General features: G+C 47.3%; 1 protein-coding gene across 2 annotated transcripts in view; it reads right to left on the reverse strand.

Annotated features, from left to right (window-relative positions):
* Positions 1-22,746, reverse strand: part of DNAJC4 (DnaJ heat shock protein family (Hsp40) member C4) — a 43,692-nt gene that overhangs the window by 8,617 nt on the left and 12,329 nt on the right. The window contains exons 1-3 of one of the 2 annotated variants that reach the window (XM_088480074.1): positions 7,173-10,955; positions 5,732-5,961; positions 5,128-5,286 (exon numbers count right to left, since the gene is read on the reverse strand). In XM_088480074.1, coding sequence (XP_088336200.1) covers positions 5,128-5,286; positions 5,732-5,961; positions 7,173-7,238 — 455 coding nt within the window. In that variant the 5' untranslated portion in view covers positions 7,239-10,955. Of the gene's footprint in view, positions 1-5,127; positions 5,287-5,731; positions 5,962-7,172; positions 10,956-22,746 lie in introns of those variants that run through there. The other variant, XM_088480073.1, reaches the window with a different exon arrangement.

Raw genomic sequence — 22,746 nt, forward strand, 5'->3', positions numbered from 1 at the left:
TCCCTGATGATTGAAATATGCTACTGTGGCCGCATTGTCGGACAGGATCTGGACCGGCCTGCCTTGGAGTAAGTTCTGTACCAGGATGAGCGCTTTGTATACTGCATGAAGCTCCATGATCTTTATGGGCAAGTAACATTCCTCATGTGTCCATCTTCCCTGAAAGGTATGATGACCTGTCACCACCACCCCCATCCGAGAAGACTGGCGTCCATGGTGAGGCGCACCCAATTTGGAATCCAGAATGGGTGACCCTTGTCCACCTGAGCCTTTTGTAGCCACCATGAGAGAGAGCCGACCCTTTGGAGTGAGAAGGATCCTCTGGGACCGTATTAGATGATACTGCCTATTTCACCGGGAGAGAACCAATTGTTGTAGAGGCCTGGATTGAAACTGATTATATTCCACCATGTCGAAGGTAGACACCATTGACCTCAAGACCTGCATTGCTGATAGAATGGATACCCTTCACTTGCGTAGCAATATACGTAGTCGCAACATTAGGGCCGAAATCTTGTCCTCTGGCAGAAATACCCTTTGTGCCTGAGTATCCAGAAGTGCCCCCAGATGTACCATCCGCTGTATTGTAGAGAGAGAGGATTTCTTCCAATTGATGATCCAACCATGTGTCTGTAGACAGCCAATGGTCAGTTGGAGATGTGTTGTAGAACAGCTAGAGACTGTGCCAATATCAGAAGGTCGTCCAGCTATGGGAGTATTCTGATTCCCTGACACCTGAGGTAGGCTGTCATAACCGCCATTATTTTGGTGAAGACCTGAGGGGCCATTGATAGACCAAAATGCAGTGCCTGAAATTGGTAATGTTGTTGGTGGGATGGCGTTATAGGCACATGCAGATATGCATCCTGAATGTCCAGGGAAGCCATAAAATCCCCAGGTTTCATTACCAAAATAATTGACCGAAGAGTCTCCATATGGAACTTGGGTACACAGATAAACTTGTTGAGGGTTTTCAGATTTAAAATAGGGCGATGAGACATATTTGGTTTCTAAACCAAAAATAGATTGGAGTAATAACCCCTTCCTTGTTGAACCACAGGAACCGAGATTATCACCACTGACCGCAGCAGGGAGTAAATGGCCTCCTGGACGGCCAAATCCTGGATAGAATCTGATGGGGGAGTTGAACTAAAAAACTTGTGGGGAGGATGCCTCTGGAAACTGAGAGCATACCCCTGAGAGACCACTTCTTGGATGCAGGTGTCAGCTGTTTGATGCCAGTAGTCCGCAAATTGAAGAAGTCAGCCTCCCACCCTGGGATACCCCAGGATGAGGCCCGCCACAGAGAGAGGGTTTGTCGTCCGGCTTAGAGGCCGGGTTACTCCATGCTTCTTCCATAAGTTCAGTGAGCTGCTTAGACTTAGGAAACTCAGCTTTTACCACCTTCTGGAGTTTAAACACTGGAGCCTTATGTCTATGGGCTGGCCCATCATCCTGTATATTTAGGATTGATTTAACCGCCCTCATCAAAGAAGGGACATCCACTGTAGAAGGATGGTCCTCCTCTCTTCCGATGATGCGCCTGAATCTACATTCTGAGCAGACTGATAAAATTATATCGTCTGCTTAGGTGCTTTAGTGACTACCGGTCTGTTTGCCTGCAACATTTGTTGAAATGCAGCAACTGACTGAGCCGTACTCTGACTTTAGTGGGCATAAACATCCATCCAGGAAGGATGTACAGGGGGGACAAACATAGCAGGCTGGAACTGCTGTGGGCATCCCATAAAGGGAGGCAGTGTGGGAGTAGCCAAACGGTCCACTAGCTGCGTCATAACCAGAGACAAGGAGGACACCCAAGATGTCTCCTGTACAGTGGCTGGTAAACTGGACTGGTGAGGTGGTTCTTTATAACATAGAGCACACAAACCAACCTGTATAAAGTCCAGAGGGGACAAGCCAGCCAAACAGCTTTTACATGAAACCAGCACCAGGGCCTCAGTTTCCTGTTTATCATTATACTTAGACAGAATAAGTAAATGCAAATGTGACTGCCTTCACAAACAACAAAACAAATGAGAAATACAATTTTGAAAAAAATAATAAAAAATATTCCCATACCGGTATGAAAGGGTTGAGGAGAAATAGTAGTGATAGTTATACCTGACAGAAAAATACAGGCAGTAACAACACAGCAGAGCTAGTAAAAGTCATATACAATATACAGTACTTGCAATGGGCACTGATCAACTTACGCAAAGCGCAAGGCTTGGTATTATTTTGATCACTATATAACCTGGCCTCTGGGAAGAGGTATACAGGGAGACAAGAACCAAAACTCCTGAGACCAGCAACTTCAGCACAACAATGATAGTGGTCGCTGTGCATCTCATATACAGAGAAGGGTAGGAGGAGCAACACAGACGTGGGAAAACCTCAGCTAGATCAGCGTTTGGGCGGTGGGTGGGGCTGCCGGGGAGAGCCTACCTCCCCTATGCTGTAATCCCGGGTGTACTGGCCATATACATGGCCGCCGCTACTGTCCCCGACACCAGACTGACTTGCCCCGGCGGTCTAGTGGGGAAGCGGACGCAACGGTCGCCTGACTACAGCGGCCTCCGGCAGGTCTCCAACCGCCGGAGGTACGGCCTGCCACGTGGTTCCCCGCGAGCATGGAACCACCTTACCATAGATGCCAGCCAAACTCCGCTGGTGCCCGCCGAAATCACCAGCCTGGTAACTGGTGTTGTGGCGCCGGCGGGGGTAGATGGAGCAGCAGCACAGGCTGCCTTTAGGATTAATGACATATCAACCTCCTAGGCTAGTTCATAAGGTTCCCAGATGGGTTGGGGGCCAAAACTGAAAAGAAATGTTGACTCTACATCTGACAGAACACACACTGTCGTTAAAAAGGGGATAACACCCTTATATTACGAGAAGTGGACTGGGAATTAATAAAACTAATAATCTAAAGGTACTGATAGTGACATGAGGAAGGTAGGTTACACCACGCTTGGAGGCCCACAAAAGTAGAGGGAGCAAATTTACCTTTTACATGTAGGAAACAGTCTATCCCAATACCATGCCAGATGGAGGCCATGCCATCGCTACAACCTGGAGGAAATAGGGGTGGTACAAAGCAGAGTCATGGGAGGAAGGAGTCAATTCGTGGGTACCTCAAAGTCTATCCCACACCTGGAGAGTAAACCAAATGGTCTGTATTGAATATGCCGAGGCCGGGTTGAGGGATCTAGCAAGTCAGACAATCCCATCAACCCTACCGTTCTGGAACAGTGTGTTTTCAAGATTCACCCAATATTTACTGCCCAGCTCTGAGTGCTATAATATGATGTTAAGCTTTACTGCATGATAATAGGATTGGAGAATCGAGAGACCCAGGCCCCCTCCAGAAGTTAGCTTCCCCAGAATAAATCTACAAAGATGGGGCTTGCATACATACATCAAGTACATAGGGATTGCATGGAACCCAGTGTGGAGGCTGGGACAGGAAGAATTTGAAACAAGTACAATAGAGGGAGAAGATGATTAATTTTCATTGCATTTATGCTACATGAGCCTGTATTTTAATGTATGTTTATTAGTAAGAATTTTGCAGTGAGACAAATTTCAGATTTAAACTTTTAGTGACTCCTGACCTTGCTCCCACTCCTGCCAGTAAGCTTTAAGTAGTGGGAAAAAGAAGGTGGGAGTTCTAAATGAACGGATGACAACAGGAAATATATTCAAATAGGTCTCTCTAAAAGGAGAAGGGACTTCCGCAAACTAAAATGTACACAGCACTACGGGTCAATGGCCTACCCACTGGATTTATAGAGTATGACATGGGCTTCTGCTGACACTAAACATCCATCTGCAGACAGATCCATCTTGGTGATGCTTAGGCCTTGATAACAGTGCAAGCCAGGCCTTTCTGATGAGCTGTATGAAGAGCTGCATAAGCAGCCTCCCTAGTAAAATAGCTAACAATAGGGAGGCTTTCACAATAAGTAAAATGAGTCTCTTCAAAATAAAAAAAAGGGAGAATTCTGGTCCAATACAAACCTGATCCTAATAACTATCTGATCTACATTGATCAAATAATTAGCGGGACATGGCAAATATGGTTGTAAGATGACAGCTGACAGTCTGTGTCTAAAATCATCTTCTGACTGCACTTTGGGGCACCAGCCACTGGTCAAGTTGTATGTTTTGAGAAATTGGAGATCAGCGTGTACTTTCACTGGAAAGGATAACCTGGCTGACTCGCAATTATAGTCACCATTGGCTGAAATGCTGAGAAGCAGCAGGACCTACCTGATCAAGGACATATGACCAGCTCACTTTCAATCGTCTCTCCAGCCAGGTATACCTGGCTATTGTCAAGCATCCCAGCCATTCACAATAATATTGCAGTTCAGTTTTGGATTTCCATCCCATCTGATGGGTTACAGCACATCATTGCACTGCACAATGCTAATAAATAAGCCAAGATGAGGTATTCTGTAAAGAAGAATTGTCAGAAACTGCACCGCCCAGCTATGCTAGCTGGTAGACACATTTTATAGTGCTCATGGCTATTATTGCTGCAAATACTGCTTCCATTAAGTATTAACTTAATAGGGTTCCAAGAACAATAGACTTTTTGGCAATCTAAGTTATGCTTAGATGACTTTAAAAATTGTTCTTTTAACTTGTTTCATAGAGAGGTTACTTTTACTTTCACAAATTGTGAATAGGAGTTTTAGCCTGTAAGTAAATGTGAAACAAGTGTAGATGATTAGTAATTGTAAATGTAATAGAAGATGGACATATCTCTTGCCCAGTATCTGGATACACAAGTGCTACTATTTGCTGTTTGGTAACCTCCCCCTCGCCAAATGGAAATTTGGGGGTGCAAAAGAGTGACCAATCAGAAACACAAAGGCACTTTGTTCCTAATAGAGAAATTTGGAAGTTCATTTAATAACATGATCCAGAGAACAGCGCTGTGGATCAATATCCTTCAATGAGATATCACCTTTTTACAGTCTAGGGTAGTCATATTGATGAAAGATAATAACTGATTGGTTGGCACGTGTTACAATGGAATTAGTTTATTAAAGAAAAATAATATCATATCAGATCTTAAACGGAACCAAAAGTGAACATAATAAAGTACATAATTACCTGAAAACCTTGTAGTGTATAAAAATGCTTGCAGTACCCACGAAAATGCAATACAGAACCAGGTATCTTTTGCGCTGCTCCTGCTCATGTACAGACGCTTTCCACTTCTCATTTGGAGGAAACTGGGACCAGTACCGTTCACTATCTTCTGATGCAGACCTGAACGGGTTTAAAGGCAGGAGCCAGTACGGACATGATGATAATGGAAGAACATAAAACATAGAGCAATATACATTTAAAATAGAAAATTCTGAAAGGAAAACAAATACCGAGTGATGGGGGCAATAGTTTGGTTTTACATGACTGTTAATGACTTTTTTGTGACCTCATTTTGCACAGCATTCCTCCCTCTGCCCCTATGTGTTTATATCAAAGACAGAAAGAATTTCCTCATATCAAGGCATCTTGGAGATAAGGGAACCAGAATGCAGAGTAATAATGACCGCAGAAGGAAAGGATCGGGATGTATATGGAGAGAGTATGAAAGAGAAAGTTAGAGAGAGAGAAGTAGATGAACAGAAAAACAGCAGATCATATGAAACACATACTGTATCAGCAGGGTGAGATAGATAAAAGTAGCTATGTACGAAGGTTGGGTTGTTACCTGTAAAAAGGTCCCTGGTCTCTGTTATAAGTTTGCTTCCAGTTCTGGCCTCTGCTGGAGGGGTTACTTTGGGTGCGGTCTGAAGATACCCAGCTTCCTCTCTGTATTGCCTCCAAAAGCTGATCATATTCTCTGCGAGACGAGTGTTTGCTCAACACCTTATACGCTTCATTAAGACGCACAAACTGGGCATGCAGAAGAGGGTTTGAGGGATCCCTATCAGGATGGCACTGAGATTTGAAATAAAAAGGAAGTTAAATAGCTGTAGGAGGGGAAGATGCAGAAAATAAGTACACTTATCAAATGGACTTTAAACAAGATATATACAGTACAACAAAATAGATATGTTTATATTTAACGCCAAGCATGAGAACAGTAGAGACCCAATCGGGAGCAAGTAACTCCTAAACCAATGGGTTCCCAAGTATGAGAGAGAAGTAGGTGGTGGGCTTGGATAGCATTAAATGTTTACATCATGCTACTCCCATTTATATTGTTAATTTAAGCTAATTCAGCAAATCTATGACATTAAGTGCTAATAGAACATACCTACCCTCAATTTAAAGTGAACCTCTCATCATGAATTAAGCCTTCCTTATGCAATAGCATACATATAAATCAATTTCATGTGTACAAACAAAAATAAATACATCACACTTTAATATATGTTACTGGTTTCTTAAATGCTCTCTCGTTAATGTATGTTATTGGATTCAGAAATTCTCTCTTGTGTGCTTTCCAATCTTGTTTTTTAATGTTTATTTTCCCCTTGCCTATTGCTGTCATTGTTCAGTTTTTATAAAATAAATCTGCAGACAAATAATGGACGGTGAGTTTGAAAATTTACTTTAAGAGCCTACTGGCTTACAATACAAATACTGTATGGAACAAGTTGTGTAAGTGTCATATCTTATACAGGCAAATGTATTGACTTTTTTGGGGTTTAAACACTCTTGCACTATATATTATATACACACACATATATATATTATATATACACACAAAAATAAAATATATATGAAACATACACATATATGCACAGACACACATATATATTCATACATATACACACACACACGGCCTGATGCAGAGTTGGGAATAGAGAGAGATATCTCTCTCAACTGATCATCTTGGTGAAACCATGCTGCACTGCAGGTGGGGCAGATTTAAAATGTGCAGAGAGATTTAGATTTGGGAGGGACGTGTCCACACTGACATCTAAAGCGCAGTGTAATAATAAAGCTGTGCTGTATTTGTGAGCTACATGCAAAAGCAGCCAGTATTTACACTACATGCAAAAAATGTATGTATTTACACCCCTTGCATTGCAACATGGTTTGACCAGGTACACAGTTAAGTGCTATCTCGCTCTATTCCCAACTCTGAATCAGGCCCACAGTTCCTTGCTAGCTTTAGCCATACTGGTCAGCCAGTAACTCACATAAGTGCATGTACAGGTGTCTCTGATGCCATGCCACACCCTGGCACTCCTCAAGACCAGTCTCATGTGCCTTTGTATGCATGAGAATGCATACAGCAGTGCATTGATATCTAACAACAATGGGAAAGGGATATTTTTGGTGATCCTTTGCCTGTTACTCTAAGCTGGATACACTGATTTGACTTACAATGTGAAGACTAAACATGACGGAAGCACAGGCTTTTGTACCATGTGACCTGCCATGAAACACCCTGGAAGGTCACGTAAAACATTACATTGAGAATGAGGAGTCAGAGCATGCAATCTGTACAACATGGTCTATCTCTTTCTTCTGCCACTTCTGGACTGACTGGCATAAGTGGGAGATCTGAGTGTCTTTGGTGTGACTATTATGGTAAGTGAGAGAATGTGGGAGAATTTGGGGAAAGAAGGGGGTTCTAAGTGGCATGTGGGGTCATTTCTTGGTAAGTCAGAGGTTTAAGTGGCATCAGGCGGAATTTGTACCAAGTGAGAGAACTTTGAAGGAACGAAGGGACCTGAGTGGCACAAGGGTTTATTTTATGATGAGTCATGTCAGGATGCGGATGCAATTTTATGACTGTTTAAAACTGGGTTCACACAGTGCGATCTGCACAACCAACGATGTCGCTGAACGATTTCCCTTGAACTGTTCTGTAGTGCAGGACAAACGATATTGGGTGTACACACTGGGAGATATCTTTCAGTTAAGTCATCCTGCCACATCTCTGAAGATGCAAATTGTGATGAAATCGTCCAATAGATATTGTTATCGTCCATGCAGGACCGCACATCGTTGGTCGTTCGCTGCATAAAAATGAACGATTTATCGTTGAACGATATCATGTGCGCACCTTAAGGGTACTGTATGAAATAAAGGTTGGAGCACCACATATGCAGCCTTTGAAGTGCATTAAGTTGCCCATCACTGCTAATGAAGCCTGCAGTGCAACTGTAACTAGCTGTAGGAACAGGTTTGGTGCCAAGGATGCGGTCGGTGGGCCAAACCCATTATAAAAAGAACTGTGCTCACTTTACATGAACCAGAACTCTGATAACAATCAGAAATTAGGAACTAGATGCAGACCCCCCAACATGACCCTTTCCATCAGGTACAAAATACTCTGCTCCTGGACTTCCCACGTCAGGTACAAAATGCTCTGCTCCTGGACTTCCCCCTTTAGGATTGCAGTCACCTGTGTTAAACTAGTTAATACTTGAGAATTGTGTTTAAACACAGGTGCCAGCAATCATAAATTAAGTGAGAAGTCCGGGACTGGAGCATTTTGTACGGGATGAAAGTGGTCATGTTGGAGGGTATGTAGATGAGCAGTTTCCACATATCACACTATCACTGAAGTATATCATTGTTTCGGTTTACAGGTTTTATTGCAATTTCAGTAAAGTGCATGATGTATCCATGATGCAGATGGCAGAATCAATGCCTGATGCACTTACTTATGTAAAGAGATAAATTGGGTCAGTGAACCTGAAAGTGTAAATTGCTGCTGTAACAATGAGTTGTTTTTTTTGTGATAACTGCTAAATATCTAATTCTATCAGACATTTAATTTAAATATAAAATTATTCTTATTATAATGCTACCCTGCTTGTACTTTTGAGTTTTAAGTTACTTTTATGTGTAAGTATGGAATATGATGGCATGTGGTGCATAGGACTGAAAGCACGAGGTTCAGGATTTCGTTACATTTCTGCACTGTGGGCCTGATTCAGCAGTGGACTCAATGCCGATATTTACGCAGATCGAGCGAATATTTCAACTGGCACTGTGCATACGTCGCGATTACGTATGCACAGAAGTTCCATTCGCAAAGTGAGTGTCATGTGATCAGCGTTTGGGGGAGGTAAGGGGGAGGTTGTTAGGTAAAGGGAGGTGTGCCTGACCGCTTCAAGGCTGTCACATAAGTGTGCATAAATTAGCCATTGCGATAGTATGTGCAGCATGAGAACGCTCGGCGTGCGAGAGCTGCAATGTTGCGGCTAATCAGACTTCCGTACATGCTGCGTGACTGCCCGATCCGCGTTGATATTTACACAGGAGTGCGGCATTGGATGGATATGAGAAGGCAGCAGTGGGCGTGTTTATGGTGGCTGTGCTTTGGCAGGCATTAACATTTTCTCAAGTGCGTTCCGTGCAAACTCACAGCTGCGATGGCATTAGCATCCTCTGATAAATCAGGCCCTGTGTGTGAGGTATGATACAACCTGACAGGAAATAACAGATCTTCTTACAGGAACTGTAGGTTACCTCTGTATACAGCATATACATAACTAGCTCTTGGTAGATTTGTCTACAGAGTGAGAGGAATGAATATACCGTGTGCATTTTGTCTGCCCTTAAAGATACACTGCAGACTGACAACGGATAGCCATACGGAAACAGAATTCCTTCTCAGAGAATAATGGGGGATGTGCATAAAACAATGTAAAAAGTTTATCATGTGAAATGACTGGGATATGACATGTCAGTACTTGTCTGGCCATTTATATTAACAGACCACTAACTCCTAACATTTACATTTTCAGATATGAACCATGGAGGTAAAATCGATTTTTGAGTGTTAGCCTGAATTTACACTGCAACGGTTTAATAATAAAATATTTCTTCCCACTCCATTATAGACAACTGAGCCCCTCCACATCTAGAGGATCAAGCCCTAATGGCATCTGATAAAGGTTAAATGACTGAGAATACAATCTGTGGCATCAATAGCTCTGCCCCTGTGCATGAAACAACCAATCTGCACAGCATAGTGTTCTCCCCAGGGCCTTTTTGATGGGTGTTCTGCCTTGCACTCTTCTTACACTTGGGACCTCTCCTCACATCTGCAGTCTGTCTGGGCTGTGTCTGCTCTCCTCTCCCATCATCTGGAGCATATTTCATGGCTCCAAGGCCTCCAGACTGAGGTGATTTGAGTGCCCTCCATTTGCGCTCCCTTGCAGGGTTGTCATACTTACCTTTACTTTCACCTCCATGCTGCTTCCATGATCTCCTCTGTCCACACACGAGTCGTCTTCCACTCCTGTACGTCTGATCTAGAACTCAGCCCATATATACCACTTGTCTTTGTAGCTTCACCCTTCATAGAATCACCATGCCCATCAAACTTCTACCTTTGCACCTCGTATTAGATTGGTTTACCAGAAAATCCCTGATCCAGTTTCTATTGGAGAGCCCTCTGTGGCGCGACCTCCATGGCTGCCTCTTCACCTAGCCCTGACCCTGGATCTGATCACCCTGCTGATGCTCCGCTTAGAGTTCGCACGCTGCACCAGATGCTCCAGGACAGATCTCTAACCTCCAGGGCTCCGTCGGACAACTCACTGGTGAGGTGGCAGGTATTGGCTATCGTGCCATTTGGACAATAAAATACAGGAGATGGTATCCACTCACAATGATCTCCTTACTTCTCATAACTTGTTGATTTGGAGGACAGGTCCAAGAGGAATATTAAGATTCGGGTTGTTTTCCGGAATCTGTGTCTAATGATGCTCTTTGGGACTTTGCTCTGACCCTTTTCATAAAATTGTCTTCTGCAGAGTATCGGTACTTGCTGATTGACTGAATTCACAGTCATCCAAAACCTCTTCTGCCCTTGGAAGTTCTCCCCAAGACACCCTTTTGTGTCTCCATTTTATTCCACATTAAAGAGAACATTCTTAAGGCTGCAGGTTTGGTGGAGGATACAGATGTCTTAAACAATCTGCAACTCTTCCCAGACCTCTTGATCCACACTATAAACAAGCGCAGATCCTTCCAACCCATTACGAAGGCGCTCTGGGATCATGATATACAGTATCGCTGGGGGTTATCAGCTAAGCTTTTAGGATCTGATTCAGATATGGACGGATTTGCAGAGCCACACACAAGCGGCTGTGCAATTCCGATCATCTCAGATGCAAATGCAAAAGGAGGTGTCAGACACCTCTTTCCTGCATTTGAGTTCCCAGCACTGCGACTGACGTCACAGACTGGGATGCTTGTTTGGTCAGGCTGTGGGAGCAGAAGCTTCCCGCAGCCTGACCAATTGCTGGTCACTTAAGAGGCCAAAAATCTGCATCCACCGATGCAGGTCCTGGCCTAGTCACGCCAGGTAAACGGGGGCAACACACCCCCATTACCGGGAACGTTGACCCGGCACGCCCTGATCACTCTAGTCTCGCTATACGCTAGATCCCTTTTCTCAGAAACCTTTAAAGAAAATGCATGAAGTCCGCCGTGGCGCACTAATCCGAATGGGTGAATTAAATTCGGTCCTCGACCCTGAATTAGACAGATCCCCCTTCCCATGACCACCATTTTTCTTCTCGTGATATGTGTCCTTCTCTTTTAAAAAATTGCTAGCGGAGTTCGATTTGTATGATGCCTGGTACACCCATTTGCCTGACGAGAGAGATTATACTTTTTTCTCCTCAGTACATAATACATATTCTAGAACAGATCTTATAAGATAAGAGAGTCCTTCAGTTTACCAAGAGAATTAAAATTCTCCCCATTACATGGTCTGACCACGCTTGTCTTATGGACCTGGGATACAGGTCATCATTTCCCCTCTGCATGCCCTTAGAGATTTCCTGAGTACCAATTAACTGATCCTGAGACTCTAAAGGCTCTTACATTGTACATACCGACTAATTCTCCTGAAGATACTTCTATCTTCACTTATTGGTGTGCTTTGAAAGCGGTACTCCACGGTACTTCCATTCAGACGGGAGCTCAGTTCAAAGCCCATTCCCGATAAACGCAAAGTGACAGACTCTCTGGTCTTTGGAGTCTAAGGGATAAATTTACTAAGATGGGAATTCTATTAAGAAGTGATGTTGCCCATAGCAACCAATCAGATTCTACTTCTCATTTATCTAGCACTTTCTAGAGGAAAATACCTGGAATCTGATTGGTTGCTATGGGCAACATCACTTATTAACAGAACTCCCATTTTAGTAAATTTACCCCTCACAATCAAGCCCATCCTACCAGGGCTTTACGTAAAACCGCTTCAGGAGGTGCGGCAACAGCTTAAAAATGCTTTGCATGGATATAGCTCTTGGTCACCTTGGTCATAAGTTTTTACACTGCTGGTAATAAAGCTCCCATCTGCTAGCACGTAAACTTTGTGGTAGGCAGGCACTGAACTACAAACGTGAACGCGCATGAACGATAATCGTTCATCATTTGACTCAGAAAGTGAACGATTTTTTCAAACGATTATTGTTAAACGATATCGTTTAACGATAATCGGTCAAAAAATCGTTGTGTGTGTATGCAGCTTATGTCTTCCTTTTTAGACAGCCTCCCTCTCCATTCACTAAATGAGGATAGCCTGGCATCTTTGAACGCTCCTTGGTCTCTGGAGGAAATACAGCTGGCAATTCAACAGCTGCCTAAGGGGAAAACAGGGGTGTATCTAGGGATCCGAGCGCCCCTGGCAAGGTAATGAACTGGCGCCCCCCTCCCCCCAGTAGTAGTCCCCCCTATGCAGTGCCCCCAGTATTAGTCCACCCTATGCAGTGCCTCCAGTAATAGTCCCCCTTATGCATTGCCCCCAGGTGTAGTCCCCATATACAGTGCCCCCAGTAGCAGTCCACCCTATGCAGTGCCCCCAGTAGTAGTCCCCTATACAGTGCCCCCCGTAGCGGCCATCCCCCCCCATAACATGCCCCCGGTAGCGGCCCCCACAATACAGTGCCCCCAGTAGCGTCCACCCCCCCCCATAACGTGGCCTTAGTAGCGGCCACCCCGTATATAGTGCCTCCTAGTAGCCACACTCCCCCACTGTGCTGTGCTAGCTTAAAAAAAAAAAGCAACTTACCTGATTCCCGCTCCTGCCGACGACCGCCGCTGTTCACTTCTCCGGGCCCGTTCTTGCTCTGCACTACGGGATGGGAAAGACGTCATGACAATTCTCCCATCACCCGCTGCTGGGGGGGGAGCCGGAAGGCGGAGCTCATGAGTGAGCTCCTGCCGGCTCCCTTCGTGGACGCAGCAGCCAATGAGAGTCTGTCTGACTCTCATTGGCTGGCTGCTATAACAAACAGACAGCCGCTGCTGGCGGCTGTGTGTTTGTAAACTGTGTAGGGCAGACCGCTCTCACTGCAGTCTGCCCTACACTTAGGGCCCGCGGGACTAGCGGGGTAGTCCACCCATTGGCTGCTGGTGGCACTGCCGGACGGCACCCCCCCCTTTGGCCGGCACCCCTGGCGAGTGCCATCTTGGCCAATGGGTAGATACGCCCCTGGGGGAAAGCTCCTGGCCCTGACGGCTTTGTTAATCCCTTTTATTCTTTGCGTTTGGTGAGGTCCTTTCCCCACTCCTCTTACAGCTTTATACAGAGGCTTCTTCTCAGAAGCCACCGTAGCACCTTGTTTGATATCAGTGCTCCCCAGTGGCTCTCTCACGTATGTTGCCAGGAGACGTTGACGCCTACTCCGTTAGATCCTCCTACCTGACTGCTCTGTCACCTCCGCCTGATTGGATCCTCTTCCTTTTTCACCATTCCTGGTTCTCTGCTCTGATGCCAGCTATAGCGGTCAGTACGTGTTTTACGGTTCCGGTGTATGGAATTCTTCCTCGTGTGTGTTCCAGTTCCTTCTGTCCAGCGTGTATCTCAGCAGTCTCAGCCACATGTCAACGTCAGAGAGAATTATCTGTTACCAACATCTCAGCAGTCTCAGCCGCACGTCTATGTCTGAGTGGACTATAGGTTATTAATCACGGCAGTCTCAGTCACATTGCAGAGTCAGAATGAACTCTTGTAATTTATATCCCCGCTGTCTCAGCCCTCAAGGCTGCAACCAGCCAAGCACACATCAGCCCTCAAGGCATATATATTATACACAGGCTAAATCAAGTTAAACTCAATAAGACTGCGCTATTGATAAAAAAAATAAAAACCCTCTGGATTGTGAAATGGCAGAAAATATGTATAGTAGTCAAGGCTCCGTTAATTAATCACATATAGGTCCTTAAAACGGACTCTGTATGAGCCTGTACAAGGCATATATATATATATATATATATATATATGTTTTAAGGGGAAGCAGTAGGGAAGCCGACGGACAGAATCCCGACTGTTGGCTTCCCAACTGTCTAATCCGGCAAGGGGTTAAATGACAGGTGTCGAAATCCTGATGCCTGTCATTTTGCCTACGCCGGGAGCCTGACACCCGGCTTACCGACGAAGGTAAGCCGGGTGCGGACAGCCGCGGGGGAGGGGGGGGGGGGTTTGGAGAGTTATGTTTAGGGTTCCCAGGGGGAACTTAGGGTTAGGCACCCCCCAGGAGTTTAGGGTTAGGCTGGGGAAAGGAGGATTAGGGTTAGGCACCCCGGCGGTCAATCACACTAAGTACGTTTTAAGGACCTGATTAATTAATGGAGCCTTGACTGCTATATATATTTTCTGCCATTTCACAATCCAGAGGGTTTTTTTTTTTGTAATCAATAGCGCAGTCTTATTGAGTTAACTTGTTTTAGCCTGTATAATGGGTATTCACAAATCCCATGACATAAAACATGCAGCTGAATTTTAATTAATTAACCATACATTGGAGCTCCAGAGATGTAATAATAAGAGATATGGTAAGAACTTACCCTTGTTATCTCTATTTCTACGAAGTCCATAGGGTTCCACAGGATACCTTGGGGTATAGGCGAGGCGGCAGACATCCGGGCACCACTGAGTTAAGTTTTCAGCCTCAGGTATCTCAGTTACATCACAAGCCATAGGCCGGAGGAGGAGAACAAAGAGAGAGAAGAAAGTCTGGAACACACAAGAAATCACATTCTCACCAAAAGGAGACGGAAAAAATGATGACCAGAGCACAGCCCATCTGCAGAACAGGCGCGATAGGGCGGGAGTCCTGTGGAACCCTATGGACTTCGTAGAAATAGAGATAACAAGGGTAAGTTCTTACCATATCTCTTATTTTCTACTGTAGGGTCCATAGGATATCCACAGGATACCTTGGGGATGTCCCAAAGCAGTATCCTTTAAGGGTGGGGACGCTCCTGTGCTGAAAGGAGAATCAGCCGTCCGAAGGAAGCATCCTGAGAGGCGTAGGTATCAAATGGTAATACCGTACGAAAGTATGGACAAATGACCACGTGGCAGACTTGCACAGCTGAACCGCCGAGGCGCCACGTCTAGCTGCCCACGAAGGACCCACAGACCTCGTGGAATGATCCCTCAGAAGATGGAACAGGAAGGCCTTCATGAACATAAGCTTCAGAGATAGCCAGGTGAATCCATCCTGCCAATGTTTGCTTAGTGGCAGGCCAACCCTTCTTTCGGAAGCCATATAGGACAAACAAGGAGACCGACTTCCTAAAAGAAACAGTGCGGTCAACATTAAGTTTTAAAGCCCACACCACATCCAAGGTGGCCTCACCAGCCGAAAGGTCCGGTGAATTAAAGGCCGGCACAATAATTTCCTCGTTGATATGGAAACTAGATACCACCTTCGGAAGAAAATCAGGACGAGTGCGAAGCACAGCCCTGTTTCTATGAAAAATAAGAAACGGAGGTCGACATGAAAGAGCCCCCAATTCTGAGACCCTTCTGGCCGAGGCAATGGCCAGAAGGAATACAGTCTTAATAGTAAACCACTTTAAATACACTGAGCCCAGTGGTTCAAATGGCAGTCCCTGAAGAGCTTTCAGGACCACAGCCAGATCCCAAGGCGCCACAGGTGGAACAAAGGGAGGCTGGATACTTAATACACCTTGCATAAAGGTGCGGACATCAGGAATCGTAGCAATCGTACAATGAAACCAGACAGACAGGGCAGACACCTGTACCTTCAGAGAGGCAAGGCGAAGACCTTGATCCAAACCTTCTTGTAGGAAAGCCAGCACCCTGGATAACCGAAACACCCGAGGAGCATAACCTCTAGGGCGACACCATTGAAAGAAAGCACGCCATACTCGATGGTAGATGCTGGCAGATGAAGGTTTCCGAGCTAGTAGCATTATGTTAACCACAGAGCTAAAAACTCTGGACCTTAAGAGGGCAGTCTCAATAGCCACGCCGTCAAAGACAGCCGACCCAGGTCCGGATGATGACAAGGACCCTGAGATAACAGGTCCGGATGTTGAGGCAACAGCATCGGAGTGTCTACCGAGAGACTCCGAAGGTCTGAGTACCTGTGCTGTCTGGGTCACGCTGGAGCTATCAGCAGGAGTGTGTCGCCTTCTTGCTTGAATCTGCAAGAAGTACCCGAGGAAGAAGGGAGAACGTCGGGAAGAGGTACGCATACTAGAAGGTCCAACTGACCAACAGGGCGTCCACCAGATAAGCTTTTGCATCTCTTGTTCTTGACCCGAACACCGGCAGTTTGTAGTTGTATCGGGGGGCCATGAGATCTATCTCTGGTAGGCCCCACCTGTTCACCAGTAGCTGAAACTCCTCCTGGTGAAGAGACCACTCTCCTGGATGCACGTCTTGACGGCTGAGAAAGTCTGCTTCCCAGTTGAGGACTTCTGGTATGAACACTGCCGATATTGCAGTGAGATGCCTTTCTGCCCAGGCCAGAATGTGACACTTCCGTCAGAGCCGCCTGACTGCATGTCCCTCCTTGGCGATTTATGTAAGCCACCGTGGTGGCATTGTCTTACTGTACCTGCACGGTCCTTCCGTGCAGGACCAGTCCTGCTTGCTGGAGAGCCTTGAACACTGCCCGAAGTTCCAATATGTTTATTGGAAGAGCAGCTTCTGCTGGTGTCCACCTTCCCTGGAAGAAGTGTGGACCCGTTACTGCTCCCCAGCCTCGAAGACTGGCGTTTGTCGTCAGAAGGACCCAGTCCGCTATCCAAAAGGGACACCCCCTGTTCACGTGAGAAGTCTGTAGCCACCAGGCCAGAGATAGACGTACCTCCGGGGACAGCATCATTGTCTGTGTCTTTATCTGCTGGGGCAACCCATTCCATCTGGAGAGGATCAACTTCTGCAGAGGTCTGGAGTGAAACTGGGCAAACTCCACCATGTCGAACATCGACACCATGGAACCCAGTAACCTCATCGCCGAGTGAATAGACACCCGGCGACTCCGCAGGCAGATGCGAACCTTCTCCTGTAACACAGAGATCTTTTCCTCCGTCACAAAGATCCTCTGATGTTGGGAGTCCAACGGAGCTCCTAGGTGGAGCATCCTCTGTGATGCTACCAGGGAGGACTTCTTCCAATTTATCAGCAAGGCGTGATTCTGCAATATAGAGACTGTCATTTGCAGATGGCGCTGAAGTATCTATGGAGACTCCGCCAACAACAGGAGGTCGTCCATATAGGGTAATAAGTGAACCCCCTGCATCCGCAGGTGAGCTGCCATAACTGCCATAACTTTGGTAAACACACGAGGCACTGTGGCCAGACCAAAGTGCAGAGCCTGAAATTGGAAGTGGTCGTTGACCACTGCAAACCTGAGGAAACGCTGGTGCGCTGAGACAGTAGGGATATGCAGGTAAGCATCCTGAATATCTAGCGACACCATGAAATCCCCAAGCTCCATCGCTAAAATGATGGTACGCAGGGTCCCCATCCTGAACCGAGGAACCCTCAAACATTTGTTGAGGTTGAGTATTGGCCGGTAGGACCCATTGGGTTTCTGTACCAGAAAAAGATTGGAGTAATACCCCAATCCCCTCTGAGACAAAGGAACCGGCACTATGACCCCATCCTGGAGCATAGAGCGCCATACCTTCTTGAATTCCCGGGCCTAGTCCTGATTGGACTGAAAAACCGGCTGGGAGGCCTCCTGCGGAAGGAGAGGGCATACCCCTGAGAAACCACTTCTCTTACCCACGTGTCTGAAGTGGTCAGACACCAGCTTTGGGCGAATTTCAGAAGTCGGCCTCCCACTTTGGGGTCACCCAAAGAGAGGCCCGTCCCGTCAGGCTGAAGGTTTGTCGTCGGACTTGGGAGCAGGACGTCTAGTACTCCAAGCCTGCTTCTTTGCCTTTGTAGGTTTCTTGGTGGCAGCCCGCCTCGGAAAGGACTGCACCCTGGACATACTCTGGGTTCTGTATGGCCGAAAGGACGAAGAGCCGATGGCAGGCACGCAGACTTAGCTGCCGCCAGCGTAGCCACAATTTTGTCCAGATCAGGGCCAAAAAGGCCTTCTCCATTAAAGCGTAAACCCTCCAAGCCCTTCTTGGAATCAGCATCCGCCTTCCAAGATTGCAAAAACAGGGTGCGACAAGCAGCCACAGCTCCTGAGGAGATTCTAGAAGCAAGAAGGCCTATATCCAAAGCCACCTCATTAATGTAGGTGGCTGAGTTCCTGAGATTACCCACCAACTCCACCTGGTCAGTTGATGAGTCCGGGTCCAGAGACGCCTCCAACGTATCAGCCCAACGCTCCATGGCTCTAGCCACCCAGCACACTGCCATAGCCGGTCTGGAGGCATCTCCTGCAAGGGAATACATGGATTTGAGACATATTTCAACCTTGCGATCCGCAGGATCCTTTAAGGAGGACATGGAGGGCAGAGGTAGTGTAGCACTCTTTACCAGACGTGTGACATGAGAATCCACTTGTGGTGGTGTCTCCCATTTGGAGAAATAATTTTCCGCAAAAGGATATGCCACTGCTAAACGCCTTTGAGGCTGGTAACATTTACCTGGAGTTTTCCACGCCTCCTCTAAATGATCCACTAGCTGACCAGATAGGGGAAATACCGTAGCATCACCCTTGATAGCCTTGAAAAAGGCATATTTTGATTTGGCCACGGGGGGTACGACATCTTCGATAACCAAGGCCGTGCGGATCGCACGTATATAGACCTTAGACTTAGACTCTGTCTCTTTATTAAGGAAAGTCTCCTGGTCAGAGAGGTCAAGCATCTCTCCATCATCAGATGACACATCATCCTGATCATACTGATCAGTCTGAGATTGCAGCTGTCTCTTGTGTCCGCAATGATGGTTCCCCCTGTAAAACGTCCGACAGGTGTTGCACCGAAGTGGACAATGAACTAACCCACGCAGGCTCCTGAGTGACCTGAGGGGGCGAGATCGGGAGACACTGGGGTACTACTAACTGTCTGGGGAACACCTGTATGGGGTGCGACACCATAGACTGCTGTGAAAACCCCATTTGGGGTAACGCAGGGGGCGTCACCAGCTGGCCCACTAGGGTTGTAAGTGCCTTCGCAAAACAAGCCCAGGGCGGCTCCTGCACAGGTGCAGTGACAGAAATTGGGCGTGCATGCCTAAAACACGCCTTACATAGCCCCTCAGAGTTGCCATCACCCTCCACCAGTGGTACAAGACATACAGTACACTTTGGCTGAAGAAGACAATCGTGTTCACTGTCAGACATGATGAGTGAACCGGAGCTGTATGTGACACCCCACACTGACAATATTTGTATAGTGAGGTAATAACACCCTGCAACACTGCACTGCAAGGGCTTTAGCAGAAAAAATATGAGATATGGTAAGAACTTACCTTTGTTATCTCTATTTCTACGAAGTCCATAGGGTTCCACAGGATACCTTGGGGTATAGGTGATGACGTCAGGCATCGGGCACCATAGCGTTAGGTTTTCAGCCTCCCAGGATGCACTAGGGTCCCCCTCCTATACCCCGCCCCCGAGCCAAGGCATCTCAGTTACGTACCAAGCCATAGGCCGGAGGAGGAGAAGGAAGAGAGAGAAAAAAGATCTGGACACACACAAGAATCACATTCTCACCAGAGGGAGACGGAAAAACCGGTGACCAGAGCAAAGCCCATCTGCAGCACAGGTGCGACAGGGCGGGAGTCCTGTGGAACCCTATGGACTTCGTAGAAATAGAGATAACAAAGGTAAGTTCTTACCATATCTCATATTTTCTACTTCAGGGTCCATAGGGTATCCACAGGATACCTTGGGGATGTCCCAAAGCAGTATCCTTTAAGGGAGGGGACGCTCCTGTGCTGAAAGGAGAATCCGCCGCCCGAAGGAAGCATCCTGAGAGGCAAAGGTGTCAAATGCGTAATACCTCACAAAGGTATGGACAGAAGACCATGTGGCCGCCTTGCAGATCTGGACCACGTCGAGCTGCCCACGAAGGACCCACAGACCTAGTGGAATGAGCCCTCACAGAAGGTGGAACCGGCAGGCCTTCATGAAGATAAGCTTCTAAAATCGCCATACGGATCCAAGCTGCCAAAATTTGCTTTGAAGCAGGCCAACCCTTTTTACGGAAGCCATAGAGGACAAACAAGGCGTCCGACTTCCTAAAGTGCGGTCAACATAAGTTCTTAAGGCCCGCACAACATCCAAAGTGGCCTCACCCACTGAAAGGCCAGGTGAGTTAAAAGCCGGCACAACGATTTCTTCGTTAATATGACACCGGGAAACAACTTTGGGAAGAAATTCAGGACGAGTGCGTAGCACTGCCCTGTTCCCATAAAAATCAAGAAAGGGGGTCTACAAGAGAGAGCCCTTAAATCAGAAACACGTCTGGCTGAAGCTATGGCCAGAAGGAAAACAGTCTTAGCTGTTAGCCATTTAAGATCCACTGAGCCCAGTGGTTCAAACGGAGGACCACAGCCAAGTCCCAAGGCGCCACAGGTAGAACAAAAGGCGGCTGAATTCGCAGAACACCTTGCATAAAGGTGCGCACATCAGGGATTGTAGCAATCCTACGATGGAACCAGAAAGACAGGGCAGAAACCTGCACCTTCAAAGAAGCAAGGCGAAGCCCATGGTCCAGTCCCGCTTGTAGGAAGGCTAGCACTCTAGACAGACGAAATTCCCGAGGTGCATAACCTCTCGGTCGACACCACTGGAAGAACGTATGCCACACACGATGGTATATTCTCGCAGAAGACGGTTTCCGAGCTCTTAGCATGGTTCGCACTACAGAGCTGGAAAACCCCCTGGACCTTAACATGGCCGTCTCAACAGCCACGCCGTCAAAGACAGCCGAGTCAGGTCCGGGTGAAGACAGGGACCCTGTGACAGAAGGTCCAGTCGTAGCGGAACCGCAGAGGACTGTCCACGGACAGATCCTGAAGGTCTGAGAACCAGTGCCGTCTGGGCCATGCGGGAGCTATCAACAGAAGCGTCCCTCCTTCCTGTTTGAATTTCCGGATTACCCGCGGAAGAAGGGAAAACGGAGGAAACAGATAAGCGAACCGGAACGTCCACCGGACGGACAGAGCATCCACCAGAGACGCCTTTTCGTCTCTTGTGCGAGACCCGTACACCGGCAACTTGTTGTTGTGCCGGGACGCCATGAGGTCGATCTCTGGAAGACCCCACCTGTCCACCAGCAGTTGAAAAACGTCCGGGTGCAGGGACCATTCCCCCGGATGAATGTCCTGGCGACTGAGAAAGTCTGCCTCAAAGTTTAGCACTCCCGGGATGAATACTGCTGATATGGCCGGGAAATTGCGCTCCGCCCATACCAGGATTCGGGACACCTCTACGAGAGCCGCCCGACTTCGGGTTCCTCCCTGCCGATTTATGTAGGCCATGGTGGTAGCGTTGTCCGACTGGACCTGCACTGGGTGACCTTGGAGAACCCGATGTGCCTGCTGGAGAGCATTGAACACCGCGCGGAGCTCCAAAATGTTTATTGGAAGCTCTGTTTCTGCCTGAGTCCACCTGCCCTGGAACAAGTGTGGATCCAAGACTGCTCCCCAGCCCCGAAGACTGGCGTCCATTGTCAACAGGACCCAATTCGCCACCCAGAACGGACGACCCTTGTTGAGATGGGTCGTCTGCAACCACCAGGCTAGGGACAGGCGAACCTCCGGAGTGAGAACCATCGTCTGGGATTTTAGAGTCTGAGGCAGTCCATTCCATTTGGACAGGATCAGGTGCTGCAGAGGTCTGGAGTGAAACTGGGCATATTCCACCATGTCGAATACCGACACCATGGAGCCCAGTAACCTCATCGCCGAGTGCAGAGACACCCGGTGGCTCTGCAGACAACTGCGCACCCTCAACTGCAAGGCAGAGATCTTTTCCCCCGTCACAAAGATCCTTTGCTGTCCGGAGTCCAATAAGGCTCCGAGGTGCAGAATCCGCTGAGACGGGATTAGGGTGGACTTCTGCCAGTTTATTATCCAGCCGTGCCGTTGCAGTACCGCAATGGTCAGGTCCAAGTGGCGTAGGAGCTCTGGAGATCCTGCCACCAAGAGAAGGTCGTCCAAGTACGGTAACATGTGGACTCCCTGCAGCCGCAGGGAAGCCGCCATGACCGCCATCACCTTGGTGAAAACACGTGGTGCTGTCGCCAGGCCAAAAGGTAACGCCCGGAACTGAAAGTGGACGTTGCGGATTGCAAACCTGAGGAACTGTTGATGGCGTAAAAGAATAGGGACATGCAGGTAAGCGTCCTGTATGTCCAACGACACCATGTAGTCCCCAGGTTCCAGCGCCAGAATGATGGACCGTAGGGTCTCCATCCGAAACTTCGGCACCCGCAAAGACTTGTTGAGAGCTTTGAGGTTGAGTATCGGATGATACGACCCATTGGGTTTCTGTACCAAAAAGAGATTGGAATAGAAACCCTGGCCCCTCTGGGAGAATGGAACAGGCAGCATAACTC

Source organism: Taudactylus pleione, unplaced genomic scaffold (assembly GCF_031769625.1).
Source record: "Taudactylus pleione unplaced genomic scaffold, aTauple2 ptg000250l, whole genome shotgun sequence".
In the NCBI taxonomy this organism is placed as follows: Eukaryota; Metazoa; Chordata; class Amphibia; order Anura; family Myobatrachidae; genus Taudactylus; species Taudactylus pleione.